The sequence below is a fragment of the Pelophylax lessonae genome (assembly GCF_965119305.1).
Source record: "Pelophylax lessonae genome assembly, chromosome: 1".
Classification (NCBI taxonomy): Eukaryota; Metazoa; Chordata; class Amphibia; order Anura; family Ranidae; genus Pelophylax; species Pelophylax lessonae.
In genome coordinates, this window is record NC_138768.1 from 541,632,914 (window position 1) to 541,647,483 (window position 14,570).

Here is a 14,570-nt window from a genome sequence, read left to right on the forward strand (position 1 = left end):
TACCCCCCGACCAAATGAAAAACTTGCTTGCAGACTAAAAATGCAAAAGTCTCAGTTTATTGGTAAGTACATCACAGAAAATGATCCAAGTAGGACAACATGGATGGACATCCAAAGGTACTGCCTTTTTCCATCCATGTTGTCCTATATGGTGGCCAGCATCTTTTTATCACTTGGATCTTTATTACTTGGATAATTTTCTGTGATGTACTTGCCAATAACCTGAGCCTTTTGCATTTTTAGTTTGCAAGCAAGTTTTTCATTTGGTCAGGGGTAGCGCTTTTTGTCCCACTTTTGACGTTTATGTTACTCTATGGCAGGGTCGTAGTTTGGAAGTTTGAAGGGCTACAGCTTGGACCCCAAATGAGTCCGGGGGGGGGGCCCAGATTTGGCACAGAGGTAGGGAAGGCCTTCCTTTACCACCCCAAACATTTTGGGGTTGTTAGCCCAAAATTTCCTGGTCAACTTTTTCTAGGGCCCCTTGAGAGTATGTGGCCCCCGGGCTGTATAGCGCAGCACGAAGTGCTGGATACCGCAGGAATCCCTTGACTCTTAGCTATTTAACGTTACCTGCAGAGCGGAGCTCCGCAGTTCCCATGTACTGCGGTGGTCAGCTAAAGTCTACCCCAATGCAGGTCCCTGTGAAAATAAAGAATTGTCCCCAAACAAATGTATGTGGCCACTGGAGATCATAAAGTATCCCTATGCCAAATTTGGTGGCACCGTGGTTCGGCTACCACAGGGCCCTACATTTAGGCTAGCCTGGCCCGCTATGACCAGTTTAGGACCGGTAACTGTGCTGCTACTGCGGCACAGTGGCAACCCTGTGTCCAGGGATGTAGACCTACGTCGCTGAACTCCTAGCTGTCTCGGCGGCGTGCACGCGCCGCCGGAGAGGCTCCCTCCCGCTGTGTTTAGACACAGCGGGAGTCGGGCCGCAGGAGGAGAGGCGGCGATCACGTCTCTCTTCCCCGATCGTCGGGGAAAGTGTGAGAAAATCCGCCTGGTTGTGTAAACAAAGCGGGTGGATCTTCTCTGTGACAGACAGGGAGAGATCACTAGATTCAGCATGTCTCTGTCACAGAACCCCCTCCCCCCACACACGTCAGTAAGCATGAGGCATACATTTAACCCCTTGATCACCAACAATCCCTGCCAGTGTCATTTTTACAGTAACAGTGCATATGTATAGCACTGATTACTGTAGTAATGTCACTGGTCCCCCCAAAAGTGTCAAAAATATCAGTCAGGGGTCCGATCTGTCCGCCGCAATGTCGCAGTCCTGCAAGAAAATTGCAGATCGCCGCCATTACTAGTAAAAACAATAACAAGCCAATCAAATTACGCTTATTGCGATTTTTTTTTTTTACCAAAAATATATAGCAGAAAACAAATTGGCTTAAAATGTTAAAAAAGTTTGATTTTTTTACATTTTTTTTTGAGAATGTTATATATCAGAATGTGAAAAATATTGTTTTTTTTTTTTCAAAATTGTCGCTCTTTTTTTCAAAAATTAAAAATTGCACAGGTGATCAAATACCACCAAAAGAAAGCTCTATTTGTGGGGAAAAAAGGACATAAATTTAATTTGGGTACAGTGTTGCACGACTGCGCAATTGTCCGTTAAGGTAACGCAGTGCCGAATCGCAAAATATGGCCTGGTCAGGAAGGGGGTAAAAACTTCCGGTCTTAAAGTGGATAAAAATATGCTCATTGAGAATTTTTTTTGTCAAAGACATGTAGCTAAATACATTTTGGCCGAAATATATGACAAAAATGTAATATATTGGATATTTTTTAACAGTCAAAGTAGAAATGTCAATTTTTCACAGAATTTTTGCTATTTTTTTATTAATATCGCAAAAAATAAAAAGCCCAGAGGTTATCAAATACCACCAAAAGAAAGCTCTATTTGTGGGAAAAAAGGACGTAAATTTTGTTTGGGTACAGCATTGCATGACCGTGCAATTGTCAGTTAAAATCGAGCAGTGCCAAGTTGAAAAAAAGTGGCCTGGTCATTGAGCAGCCAAGTCTTCCAGGGCTAAAGTGGTTAATCTATGGTGCAGTCGCAATTGGGAATTTGAGGGGCCACAGATCGAGCCCCAAATGAGTCCAGGGGCCCAAATTTACCAGAGAGGTAGTAAGGGTCGTCCTTTACTACCCCTACAATTTTGGGGTCACTAGCCTAAAACTGTATGGTCAAATTTTTAAGGGACCCCTTGGGAGCGCGTGGCCCTTCGGCGCTACTGTGGAGCGGGGATTGGTGAGTACTGCAGGAATCTCTGGACTTTTAGCTATTTAACGGTAATTGCAGAATTGCAGAATTGCAGAGCGGGGCTCAACAGTTCCTGTGTCATGTGGTGGTCGGGCAAATTCCACCCCCATACAGCATTGGCCCCAAAAAAATGTTGTGGGCCCTGGGGGTCCTCTAGTAACCCTATACCAAGTTTGGTGCCCCTGGGCAACATTGTTCCGCTTCTGCTGGACCCTACATTTAGGCTAGCTTGGCCTAGTCTATGGTAATATATGGCGCAATAGGGAATTTTGAGGGGCTACAGCTCGGGCCCCAAACATGTCCAGGGGCTCAGGCTGTGGGAGCCTGTACTCTTTCAGGGCCCAAGCTGTGGCCCCTCAAATTCCTAACCATGATCGAGCCATAGATTAACATTGCGGGCCAATCTACCATAAATGTAGAGCCATGTGGTAGCCATTTGGGGGTTACGGGCACCAAACTTGGTACATGGATACTAGATGACCTACAGGGGCCACACACATTTTTTTGTGCCCGATACCTCATTTTTAGGAGGATTGGCATGGGGGTCGAATTTGCCCTAATACCGTGGAACATAGGTACCAGTGAGCCCTGCTCCACGGGTACCATTGGATAGCTAAGAATATGGAGATTAATATGGTACACAGCAGTCTCTGCTCCACCGTACTGCTCGAGGGCCACACACTGCAAAGGGGCCCCTAAAAAAGTTGACCAGAATATTTCAGGCTAGCTACTCCAACATTTTAAGATTGGTAAAGGAAGATCCCCCCTACATCTGTGCCATATATGGGCCCCTAGACTTGTTTGGTGCCCAAGCTGGGGCGCTGCAACTGTGCCTACTCAAAGATTGCCATACAGCACCAAGCTGACCGAAATTGAGGGCCTCATGGTACCTGAACCCTGGCGGCTAGAGGCCTCAAACTTGGCTAAGAGATACTATAGGATCCCCAGGGGCCACATGCATTTTTAGAGGCCAATGCTTAATTGTTACATCAGAGTGCCCCTTTAAATCAGAGTGCCCCTTTACATCAGTGTCCCCATCAGCGTTCCCCTTTACATCAGTGTTCCCATCAGAGTTCCCCTTTACATCAGTGTCCCCCACAGAGTGCCCCCTTACACTAGAGTGCCCCTTTACATCAGTGTCCCCATCAGAGTCCCCCCTTTACATCAGAGTACTCCTTTACATCAGTGTCCAATCAGAGTTCCCCCTGACATCAGTGTCCCCATCAGAGTGCCCCTTTACATCAGTGTCCCCATCAGAGTCCCCCTTTACATCAGAGTGCTCCTTTACATCAGTGTCCAATCAGAGTTCCCCCTGACATCAGTGTCCCCATCAGAGTGCCCCTTTACATCAGAGTGCTCCTTTACATCAGTGTCCCCATCAGAGTTCCCCCTGACATCAGTGTCCCCATCAGAGTTCCCCTTTACATCAGTGTCCCCATCAAAGTTCCCCTTTACATCAGTGTTCAATCAAAGTCCCACCTGACATCAGTGTCCCCAACAGAGTGCCCCTTTACATCAGAGTACCCCTTTACATCAGTGTCCCCATCAGAGTCCCCCCTGACATCAGAGTGCCCCTTCAAATCAGTGTCCTTCCTTACATCCGTGTCCCCATCAGAGTGCCCTTTTACATCAGAGTGCCCTTTTACATCAGTGTCCCCATCAGAGTTTCCCTTAAATTAGTGTCCCCATCAGAGTCCCTCCTTACATTAGTGTCCCCATCAGAGCCCCTCCTTACATTAGTGTCCCCATTAGAGTCCCTCCTTACATTAGTGTCCAGATATACTTCTATGTGTCCCGGTCCGAGCTGTGTGGTCTGTACTCACAATATTCCTACAATTCCCCCAATATGAATATTAAATAGGAATAATCCGCCCAATAATAATACATTTCCGTTGCGCGCATGCGCAGATAGTGCAGAAGCTCGTCGGATAACGCATCCGACAAACTGCGCATGGCAGTATAATCGTCACGTCAGCTGATCGAGATATCAGCTGGAGTGCCATCACTTACTGCGCATGCGCAGTTAGTCGCATGCATTTTTCGACGGGAGGTGACTATTCGACAGAACACCTGGTCTCGTGTGATATCAGGGTGTGATCATAACCACAAATAGGAAGCAAGGGCGGTGCTAATTAGTCAGGTGACACATTAAAAATATGTGTAAAGCCTGAAAATACGCCGGGTAGGTTGTGCAATGCAACATTCCCAGCTGAGCTAGCAGTCATAAGGGTGGAGGGGTTTGTTAGTTGTGGGGAGCCCTGGAGAGCGGGGAGGAAGTAAGAAGACGGAGAGTGAGGAGGAAGAAGCGCTGGAAGATACACAAGACACACAGCCAGGAGGAGGAGGAGAGCGGAGGGGACTGCGGGAGGATGGGCTCGGTGTGGCCCACCTGTGTCTCTACCTACTGTCTGTCCTTAGTGCTAGTCCTCAGCCTTGTCCTTCTACTCAGCAACTCTGCCCTGGGTACCAGCCATGGAGACAGTAAGTGACCACCAATGGGTTCCTCATTCTTCATTATCTATACATAGGTGACATGGTGGAAGAAGATTAGCATTCTATAGCATACATACATACTTTATTTCACACATGGGGAAAAAAAGTGTGTGTGTGTATATATGTATGTATGTGTGTGTGTGTGTGTGTGTGTGTATTTTTATTTACTTTTCTCTATACAATTGGGTGGTTGTCATGGGCGAAAAATACGTCCAAAAATAATGGGAGCCCCAAAGGGATTTTTAAGGCATATAGACCAACAAAATAGAGTGAGCAAAGGAGTAGCAAGGTAAAAAAATCAACAAATTTATTTAAGAAAATATATTTCAACAAGCCTAAAAGGTGAAAAGATTCACCAAAAGTATTATAAAAACATCAAAGAATTATTAAAAATCCCAATGCAAGTACAGTATATAACATCCAAGTACTCAGATATGCTCTAAAGCTGGAACAAAGGATTGGTTTGTAGCGGTAAAGAGCCAACCCCGTATGTAGTGTACAAACATCTCCAACATGTTTCAGAATTTAACGTGATTTCTTCTTCAGGGTAGAAAGGAAAGGAGACCATAATCTTTTATATAAATGTGAAAAAATATTTTTTTTTTTTTATTATTATTATTATTATTATCAAAAAATATATAATGGGGAGATATATATATTTTTGGATATATAGCATCAAAAAAGCATAGTTAGTCTGCCATACTCAACTGTGTCGAAGTCTTAAATACATAATGGGCTGCAGTTCCTGGATATGCCTCTTATTTAGCTTTTTGGGGGGTGGGGGTCTTGCGTTGCTGGTAGGGATCTACTGTGAAGGGAGAGATCTATTGTTCTGGCTGATGGAGGGTCTATTGATGCTGGGAGATCTGTTGTTGCTGCTAGGGGGTCTAATGTTGCTGGGGTGGATCTTTTGTTGCTAGATGTGCTTTTTTTTTTTTTTTTTGTGGGTGGGGGGTCTATTGTTGCTGGCTGCAGGGGAACTATTTTACTGATTTCCTTGTTATGAACAAATTCCATACAAATTATTTAGCACGACAAAATGATACTTGGTTCTCTATTCTCTAAAAGTGGTGGTACTGGGAGGTGGGTAAGGGGTGGAACCAAGGGATGGGGCTCAGATGGGGAGTATTGGGTGGAGATCAGAGGTGACTCAGCAGGGGGGTGTTCCTGCACCTATTCTCTGAGGGGGAAAAAAGCCCTGATAAAATATAACACACTCTTATTATTAGCTACACCTGTTCAATTGCTAGGTAACACACATTGCTAATCCGCCAATCCCATGGCAGCAACTCAATGCATTTAAGAATCTATATATGGTGAAGACAACTTGCTGAAGTTCAAACTGAGCATGAGAATGGAGAAGAAATTGGATTTAAAGTGGAGGTCCACCCAAAAGGGGAAGCTTGGCTTATTTGCCTCTCCCCTGCCCCCCCTTCCCCCTTTTGCTGCCACCTTTGGCACCATTCGGGGTAAGCAAGTAACTCATTTTTGACAGGTACCCACTTCTGGCTGACTTCGCCACGGTGAACTCCTCCTCAAGTTCAGACCACTCCCCTCGTTCCCCCGCCGTCAGGCCATTCACGAAGCGCAGCTCGCTTCACGCATGCACAGTAGGGAACCGGCTGTGAAGTCACAAGGCTTATCAGTTTCCCTTACCAGAGATGTCGGCGGCAGCACCTGAGATCCGACTGAAAAAACAGCTGGGGTGAAGGCACCACTGGATCCCTGGACAGGTAAGTGTCCTAATCTTAAAAGTCAGCAGCTACAGTATTTGTATCTGTTGACTTTTTTTTTTTTTTTTGTTTGAAGGAGCCGGGACCTCTGCTTTTAAGTGACTTTGAACGTGGCATGGTTGTTGGTGCCAGATGGTACGGGCTGGTCTGAGTATTTCAAAAACTGCTGATTCACTGCGATATTCACGCACAGCCATGTCTAGGGCTTATGGAGAATGGTCAGAAAAAGAGAAGATATCCAGTGAGCAGCTGTTGTGTGGACAAAAAAGCCTTGAGGAGAATAGGCAGATTGGCTTTAAATGATAGAAAAGCAACAAAACTCAAATAACCACTTGGTACAACCAAGGTATTCAGAATATCATCTCTGAACACACAACACATCGAACCTTGAAGCAGATAGGTTACAGCAGCAGAAGACCACACCAGGTGCCACTCCTGTCAGCTAAGAACAGAATACTGAGGCTACAATTCACACAGGCTCTCCAAAATTGGACAATAGAAGATTGGAAAACATTGCTTGGTCTGAGGAGTCTCGATTTCAGCTGCAACATTCAGATGGTAGGATCAGAACTTGGTGTAAACAGAAAAGCATGGATCCATCCTGCCTTGTATCAACGGTTCAGGCTGTTGGTGGTGGTGTAATGGTGTGGGGGATATTTTCTTGGCACACTTTGGGCCCCTTAGTACCAATTGAACATCGTTTAACCACTTGCCGACCGCCGCACGACTATCTACGGCGGCGGTCAGCCCCTCACAGGCAAAGTGACGTAGGTCTACGTCGCTCGCCTGTGAGGGTTTAGGGAGCGAGCGCGCGCCGCCGGAGGCGCGCTCCCGCGTGGTCACGGACCCCCCCGCGCGTGTGACCGGCGGACCCGATCGCCGCCGGCCACTCTGCGATCGGCGGGGGAGAGGGAGAAAGTCAGGCAGCTTGTGTAAACAAGCTGCCTGTCATTCTCCTCTCTGTATGAGAGATGATCACATGGATCTACTATGTAGATCCATTGATCACTCTGCATACAGTTGAAGCCACAGCCAATCACAGTTAGAATCACGCCCCTAGGGACACACACAGCCCCTCCCTCTCAAATAAAGTTAACCCCTTCACTACCAGTGTATTTTTACAGTAACAGTGCATATGTATAGCACTGATTACTGTAGAAATGTCACTGGTAACCCCAAAAGTGTCAAAAATGTCAGTCAAGGGTCCGATCTGTCCGCCGCAATGTCGCAGTACCGCAAAAAAAATCGCAGATCGCCGCCATTACGCGTTAAAAAAAAAAAACAACAAAAATGACAAAAATCTTTCCCTTAGTTAGTAAACGCAATAACTTTTGTGCAAACCAATCAAAATACGCTTTTTGCGATTTTTTTTTTTTTTTTTTTTTTTTTTACCAAACATAGGTAGCATAAAACAAATTGGCCGAAAATATTAAAAAATTTTGATTTTTACATTTTTTTTTGGGGGAATTTCATATAAAAAAAAAGGGAAAAATATTGCTATTTTTGCAAAATTTACGCTCTTTTTTTGTTTATAGTGCGTGATCAAAAAATCGCACAGGTGATCAAATACCGCCAAAAGAAAGCTCTGTTTGTGGGAAAAAAAGGACGCCAAATTCGTTTAGGTACAGCGTCGCACGACCGCGCAATTGTCCGTTAAAGTCACGCAGTGCCGAATCGCAAAATACCCTCTGGTCGTTTAGCAGCCAAATCCTCCGGGGCTTAAGTGGTTAAATGCCACGGCTTACTTGAGTATTGTTGCGGACCATGTCCATCTCTTTTAGGACTATAATGTACCCATTTTCTGATGGCTACTTCCAGTAGACTATGTGTGTGGATGGATGAATAGATATCCTTTTAAGAGTTAATTGCTTGGTTCTGTCTAGGGGGTTTGGTAAAACCGTTTTACTTACTTGATCCTTTTCTCCTCTCTACTGGTAAAGCGGTCTTTGCAGACCCTTCTACCCTAAGGTCCTCTGATGTTTTTAAGACCAGTGTAGAGCCCGTAGACCTGCATTGGGCATGAGAATGCAGAGGTCCCAGTCCACTGCCAGAGCAAAGCACTCAGGCAGCAGAGGAAAAGGCAATTAAGTGTGCCTTTTACTTTCCCCAAGGCTAAACAAGCCTATAGCCCCTATATTGCAGGCACATCCCCAATACAAGGGAGGACTTTGTACTTTTTCAGAGTTCAGCTTTAGGCACTGTTCACATTGGTGTGATGCAGGAAACCCTGCAAATCCACTGCGGGTTCCCGCATCACACCTGACTCGCAGGCAGTTCATACTGCCATATGCGAACCGCTGGGAGTGTCAATGCAAAGTTAATGACACCCCCAGATCAGTTTGCATATAGCAGTGTTGACTGTCAATTCGAACAGAAATTGGATCGCATAGGTGTGAATCCCCATGCGATCCGATTCTAGTGCAGACCAAAAAGGGTCCTGCACGAGTTTGGTCCGAATGCGATGCAAGTTCAACCATACAGTCTATATGGCTGAATTTGCATCGCACAGACATCGCATGTGATTTGCACAGCAGTGCGGTGCAAATCACATGCAATGTCTTCCACCAATGTGAACTGAGCCTTAACCCCCTAATGATAGAGGGTAAAATAAATCCTAACGCCTCAACACTGTTTTGGAACCTTGACGTGTTAGTAAAACTGCACATATCCTGGCGACTACTTTGTATATGCAGGTTATAGTTATGTTTTTATTTTTTTTCAGGGAGAATTGTACTTTTTATTTGGTGGTAAATGGTATATGCAAATTATTATTATTTTTTTTTTTTAACCACTTGCCGACCGCCTCCCAACTATATACGGCGGTGGTCAGCCCCTCACAGGCAAAGTGACGTACCGGTACGTCACTAGCCTGTGAGCCAATAGGGTCGTTCCCTAAGCAGCCTGCGCGTGTGACCGGTGGACCCGATGTCCGCCAGTCACTCGCGATCGTCGGATACACCGGGAGAAAGGCAGGCAGCTAATGTAAACAAAGCCGCCTGTCTTTCTCCCCTGTGTAACAGCACAGATCATACGGTCCTGCTATGTAGGACCGTAGATCTCTGCTGTTACACACACAGCCACATCCAATCAGTTAGAAGCACGCCCCTAGGGACACACTTACCCCTCCCTCTCCAATAAAGTTAACCCCTTCCCTCCCAGTGTCATTTTTACAGTAACAGTGCATATGTATAGCACTGATTACTGTAGTAATGTCTATTAAAAAAGAATAGCGCACACATGCAAAAGAAATGACTATCAAATATGGAGACAATCCATAAATAAAGATGGGGATTTAGTCCCACCATATGGCCATATCGTGCTCAAGCCCACCACTGCGTCAAAGTACCCCATTATCAGTGGGTCCTACACTATCCATAAAAAAGGGGTGAATCCAACCCTTGGAGACAACACTCCTTGCTGGGAAAGATGTGCTAATGCACTACAAAGGACTCCTCCTGTATCTACTTGATAGTGGACACCAATAGAGTACAGGTGTGTGTGGGGGATGGGATGCTCAACCCCAGAAGTCTGGTCAGACCGAATACATAATAATAAACAAGCAAAAAATTGGGGGAGCAAACCCTGAACATGTATATCTAAAGCCAGTGCAGCTATGGACCAAGCAACATGTATATTAAAAAGTAATGTCACTGGTACCCCCAAAAGTGTCAAATGTCAGTCAAGGGTCCGTTCTGTCCGCCGCAATGTTGCAGTCCCGCAAAAAAAAAAAAAAAAAATCGCAGATCGCCGCCATTACTCGTAAAAAAAAAAAAAAAAAAAAACAATAAAAATTACAAAAATCTTTCCCTTAGTAAACGCAATAACTTTTGCACAAACCAATCAAAATACGCTTTTTGCGTTTAACAAACTAATGTAGCAGAAAACGAATTGGCCTAGAATGTTAAATTTTGATTTTTACATTTTTTTTTTTTTTTTTTGGGAATTTCATATAAAAAATTTTAAAAAATATTGTTATTTTTGCAAAATTGATGCTATTTTTTTGTTTATAGCACATGATCAAAAAATCGCACAGGTGATCAAATACCACCAATACTGGCCGGTCAGCCCCGGCCAGGCAAAGTGACGTACCGGTACGTCGTGAGCCAATAGCGGGCGAGCGCGCGCCCGCTGAGGCGCCCGCCCCAGCTCGTTCCCTATCAAGTCAGTGCGTGTGACCGGCGGACCCAATGTCTGCCGGTCACTCGCGATCGTTCGCCGGGAAGGGAGAAAGGCAGGCGGCTAATGTAAACAAGCCGCCTGTCATTCTCCCTGTGTAAAAATGGAGATCAGACGGTTCTACTATGTAGGACCGTTGATCTCTGTTCTTACACTAGTAGCCATGTCCAATCACAGTTAGAAGCACGCCCCTAGGACACACTTAACCCCTCCCTCTCCAATACAGTTAACCCCTTCCCTGCCAGTGTCATTTTTACAGCAACAGTCATATGTATAGCACTGATTACTGCAGTAATGTCACTGGTAACCCCAAAAGTGTCAATGTCAGTCAAGGGTCCGATCTGTCCGCCGCAATGTTGCAGTCCCGCAAAAAAAAAAAAAAAAAATCGCAGATCGCCGCCATTACTCGTTAAAAAAAAAAAAACGCCAAAAATGACAAAAATCGTTCCCTTTGTTAGTAAACGCGATAACTTTTGCGCAAACCAATCAAAATACGCTTTTTGCGATATTTCTTTTTTTTTGGGAATTTCATATAAAAAAATGTGAAAAATATTGTTCTTTTTGCAAAATTTACGCTTTTTTTTGTTTATAGTGCATGATCAAAAAAAATCGCACAGGTGATCAAATACCACCAAAAGAAAGCTCTGTGGGGAAAAAAAGGACGTCAAATTCGTTTAGGTACAGCGTCGCACGACTGCGCAATTGCCCGTTAAAGTCACGCAGTAAAAAATTGCAAAAAAACCCCTGGTCAGGAAGGGGGTAAAATCTTCCGGGGCTTAAGTGGTTAAAGTCACGCAGTGCCGAATCGCAAAATAGGCCCTGGTCAGGAAGGGGGTAAAATCTTCTGGGGCTTAAGTGGTTAACACAGGAAAACTGCCACAAACTACTAGAAAACTAAATTTTTCAAAATATAGCTGCATCTTTTATTACCATAATTTGCCACCAATGAACAATCCAAAATGATTTATTTATTATGCTCCTTATTACAGAGATACCACATATGTATGGGTGTTTGCACCTGTAGTAAAGCCCAAAAACAATATCGCACATATATTTTCTTTTTTTTTTGGCCCCTGAAACACTTATTAGACCTGAAAGTCGTGCAATTGTTGCCGTGATTGTGGTGCAACTTTGACTGGACTTAAAGCAATGCCTGTGTAATCTTGAGGTCTATGGATCTCAAGTCGCATCAGTCAGACCAAAGTGCAAAATGAAAAAGGTGCGCTGATTAAATGATGAAGCTGCTACCAAATCCAATAACTGAATTGGACAAATATATGTGAATGTGGTCACCTGACAGCCACATTCTCACCGATGAGATCAGGAGCCGTATCTGTCTGCATCCTGCTTGTCTACAGCTGAGTATATCCGCCCTGTCACTGTATGCATTACCTGGGACTTGTACTCACCTACAGTCATTATCTGGAACTAGCTGGGAAGTTGCTGGGAGAGGAAAGTTGCTCATGAAGGAAAAAATTGTTGTCTTCAGGAGAATAGGAGGTACAGGATTGCTCATTAACCCTTCAAGTCTCAACCTAATGCGGGTGTCATTTCCTGTGAGGAGATCTACATTTGTTCAAAAACTATTTCCATCTGGTAATGCACCTGTGTGCAGTGGAACACCTATCACTGTCACATCATAGGAGATCACTTGAGAGGAGCTGTTATGCACTTAACCATATCCGTCTGGTAAGAATATAACTTGCAAGGTGGTGGGATTTTGCACCAACCACGGGGATAAATGGACCTTCATCATTGAAACACATCACGTTTTTTGATCACATGCACTGGTCACCTTGATAAATGGACTTTTATTTCTGATTATACCACGTGCATTTTTTTTTTTTTAAGTTCTAGAGCATCACTTTGTTTTTGGAATTTGTCTTGTCACCTATTCACATTCATTTGAATGGTCATATGCACCGGTCACGTGGATAAATTGACTTTTATTTCTGATTATTTTGTGTATAGATATATTCACTTTGAAGTTCTAGAGCATCATTTTGTTTTTGGAATTTGTCACCTATTCACTTTGTACACTTGTTATCACTGTGTTTGTATACACATTTATAATTTAAACTTGTACATCAGGATAATTTATTGTATTTTTAGCGCAGTCAGACCAAAGTAGTGAAGAGACTACTTTGACGTTGCTGCGACTTGAAGTCGCACAGATATGAACGTTACTAATTGGAAATCATGGGGTATGACGTATTATACGACTTTGCAGTCCTAAGTCGCAGGATAAGTCACACAAGTGTGAAAGGGGTCTTAAACCTACCTAAACACACTGTTACTACACTTAAAAATGTTGTGTATTTATTTTTTTGAAATCCTACCTGAAAATACCCTGATCTTTGACCCCAACCTTGACCTATCTATTTTCTTGATTTTTTTTGTTTTCTTTTTATTTTTTACACATTTTTAACGTTTTTTTTTTTTTTTTTCCCCTCTAGCACAGGGAACAAGATACAATGTATCCTTTTCTCCTTCGAAGAGAAGACAAAGTACAGGGGTGGGCTGAACAATAACTGATAACTCCTGGTTCCTGATTGTTCATTTTGAGACCTGAGGCTATCATTAAGAAATAGGTACACATTTATGCAGCCCCATAGGATTAAAGAAGTAGGGACAAGGCTCTTTTGGCTATCCTTCACCTGTGGGTCCCAGGAGTCTGATTAGTTCTGCACTCTTGTAACCCGTACTCAGCTGACAGTGGGCTGAAGCCGGCTGACATCACTTCAGGGAAAAAAAAAATAAAAATTATATATATAAATTTCTCACAAAAGTGAGTACACCCCTCACATTTTTGTAAATATTTTAATCTATATTTTCACGTGACAACACTGAAGAAATTACACTTTGCTACAATGTAAAATAGTGAGTGTACACCTTGTATAACAGAGTGAATTTACTGTTCCCTCAAAATAACAACCACTCCGAAAAGGGCTCGCCATGGTTGACCAAAGAAGTTAAGTGCATGTGCTTAGCGTCCTATCCAGGGGTTGTCTTTGGGAAATAGATGTATGAGTGCTGCCAGCATTGCTGCAGAGTTTGCAGGGGTGGGAGGGTCAGCCTGTCAGTGCTCAGACCATACACCGCACACTGCATCAAATTGGTCTGCATGGCTTTTGACCCAGAAGGAAGCCTCTTCTAAAGATGATGCACACGAAAGCCCGCAAACAATTTGCTGAAGACAAGCAGACTAAGAACATGGCTTACTGGAACCATGTCCTGTGGTCTGATGAGACCAAGATAAACTTATTTGGTTCAGATGGTGTCAAGCCTGTGTGGCGGCAACCAGGTGAGGCGTACAAAGACAAGTGTGTCTTTTCTACAATCAAGCATGGTGGTGGGAGTGTCATGGTCTTGGGCTACATGAGTGCTGCCGGCACTGGGGAGCTACAGTTCATTGGGGGAACCATGAATGCCAACATGTACTGTGACATACTGAAGCAGACTGGGCCTCAGGGCAGTATTTCAACATAATGACTCAGACAATTGAGTACTGTCCGTGATACTTTTTTTTATTTGCACTAACCTACAATTTTTCAGGACAAGCTTTTCGGGTATATCCCCTTCTTCAAGATCCAAGCAGTACTGATTCACAAAATGTTTAGCAGAATGGTAAAAAAACACAAAATCTCTAAGGCTACATTCACAGCTGAGCATAGCGTTTTCGCACGTTTTTTTACCGCGATTTTACAGGCGTTTTTGTGCATGCGTTTTAAGATTGAATAGAGACCAATGGAAAACGCCTGTAATCTGCCCAAAAAGAAGCTCATGTACTTTTTTGAGTGTTGGGCGTTTTGCTCACAGCATCAAAACGCTCAGATGTGAACAGGGGCCATTGAAATGAATAGGATTTGTCTTGTTGGGCGTTTTGAGAGCTG

The 14,570-nt window shown here is 44.0% G+C and overlaps 1 protein-coding gene across 1 annotated transcript in view; it reads left to right on the forward strand.

Annotated features, from left to right (window-relative positions):
- The first annotated feature begins 4,349 nt into the window (after positions 1 to 4,349).
- The window catches only part of HGSNAT (heparan-alpha-glucosaminide N-acetyltransferase), a 116,491-nt gene continuing 106,270 nt past the window's right edge, over positions 4,350 to 14,570 (forward strand). Inside the window, exon 1 of the mRNA XM_082252958.1 lies at positions 4,350 to 4,756. Within this exon, the coding sequence (XP_082109084.1) occupies positions 4,645 to 4,756 (112 nt within the window). The 5' untranslated portion in view covers positions 4,350 to 4,644. The remainder of the gene's footprint in view (positions 4,757 to 14,570) is intronic.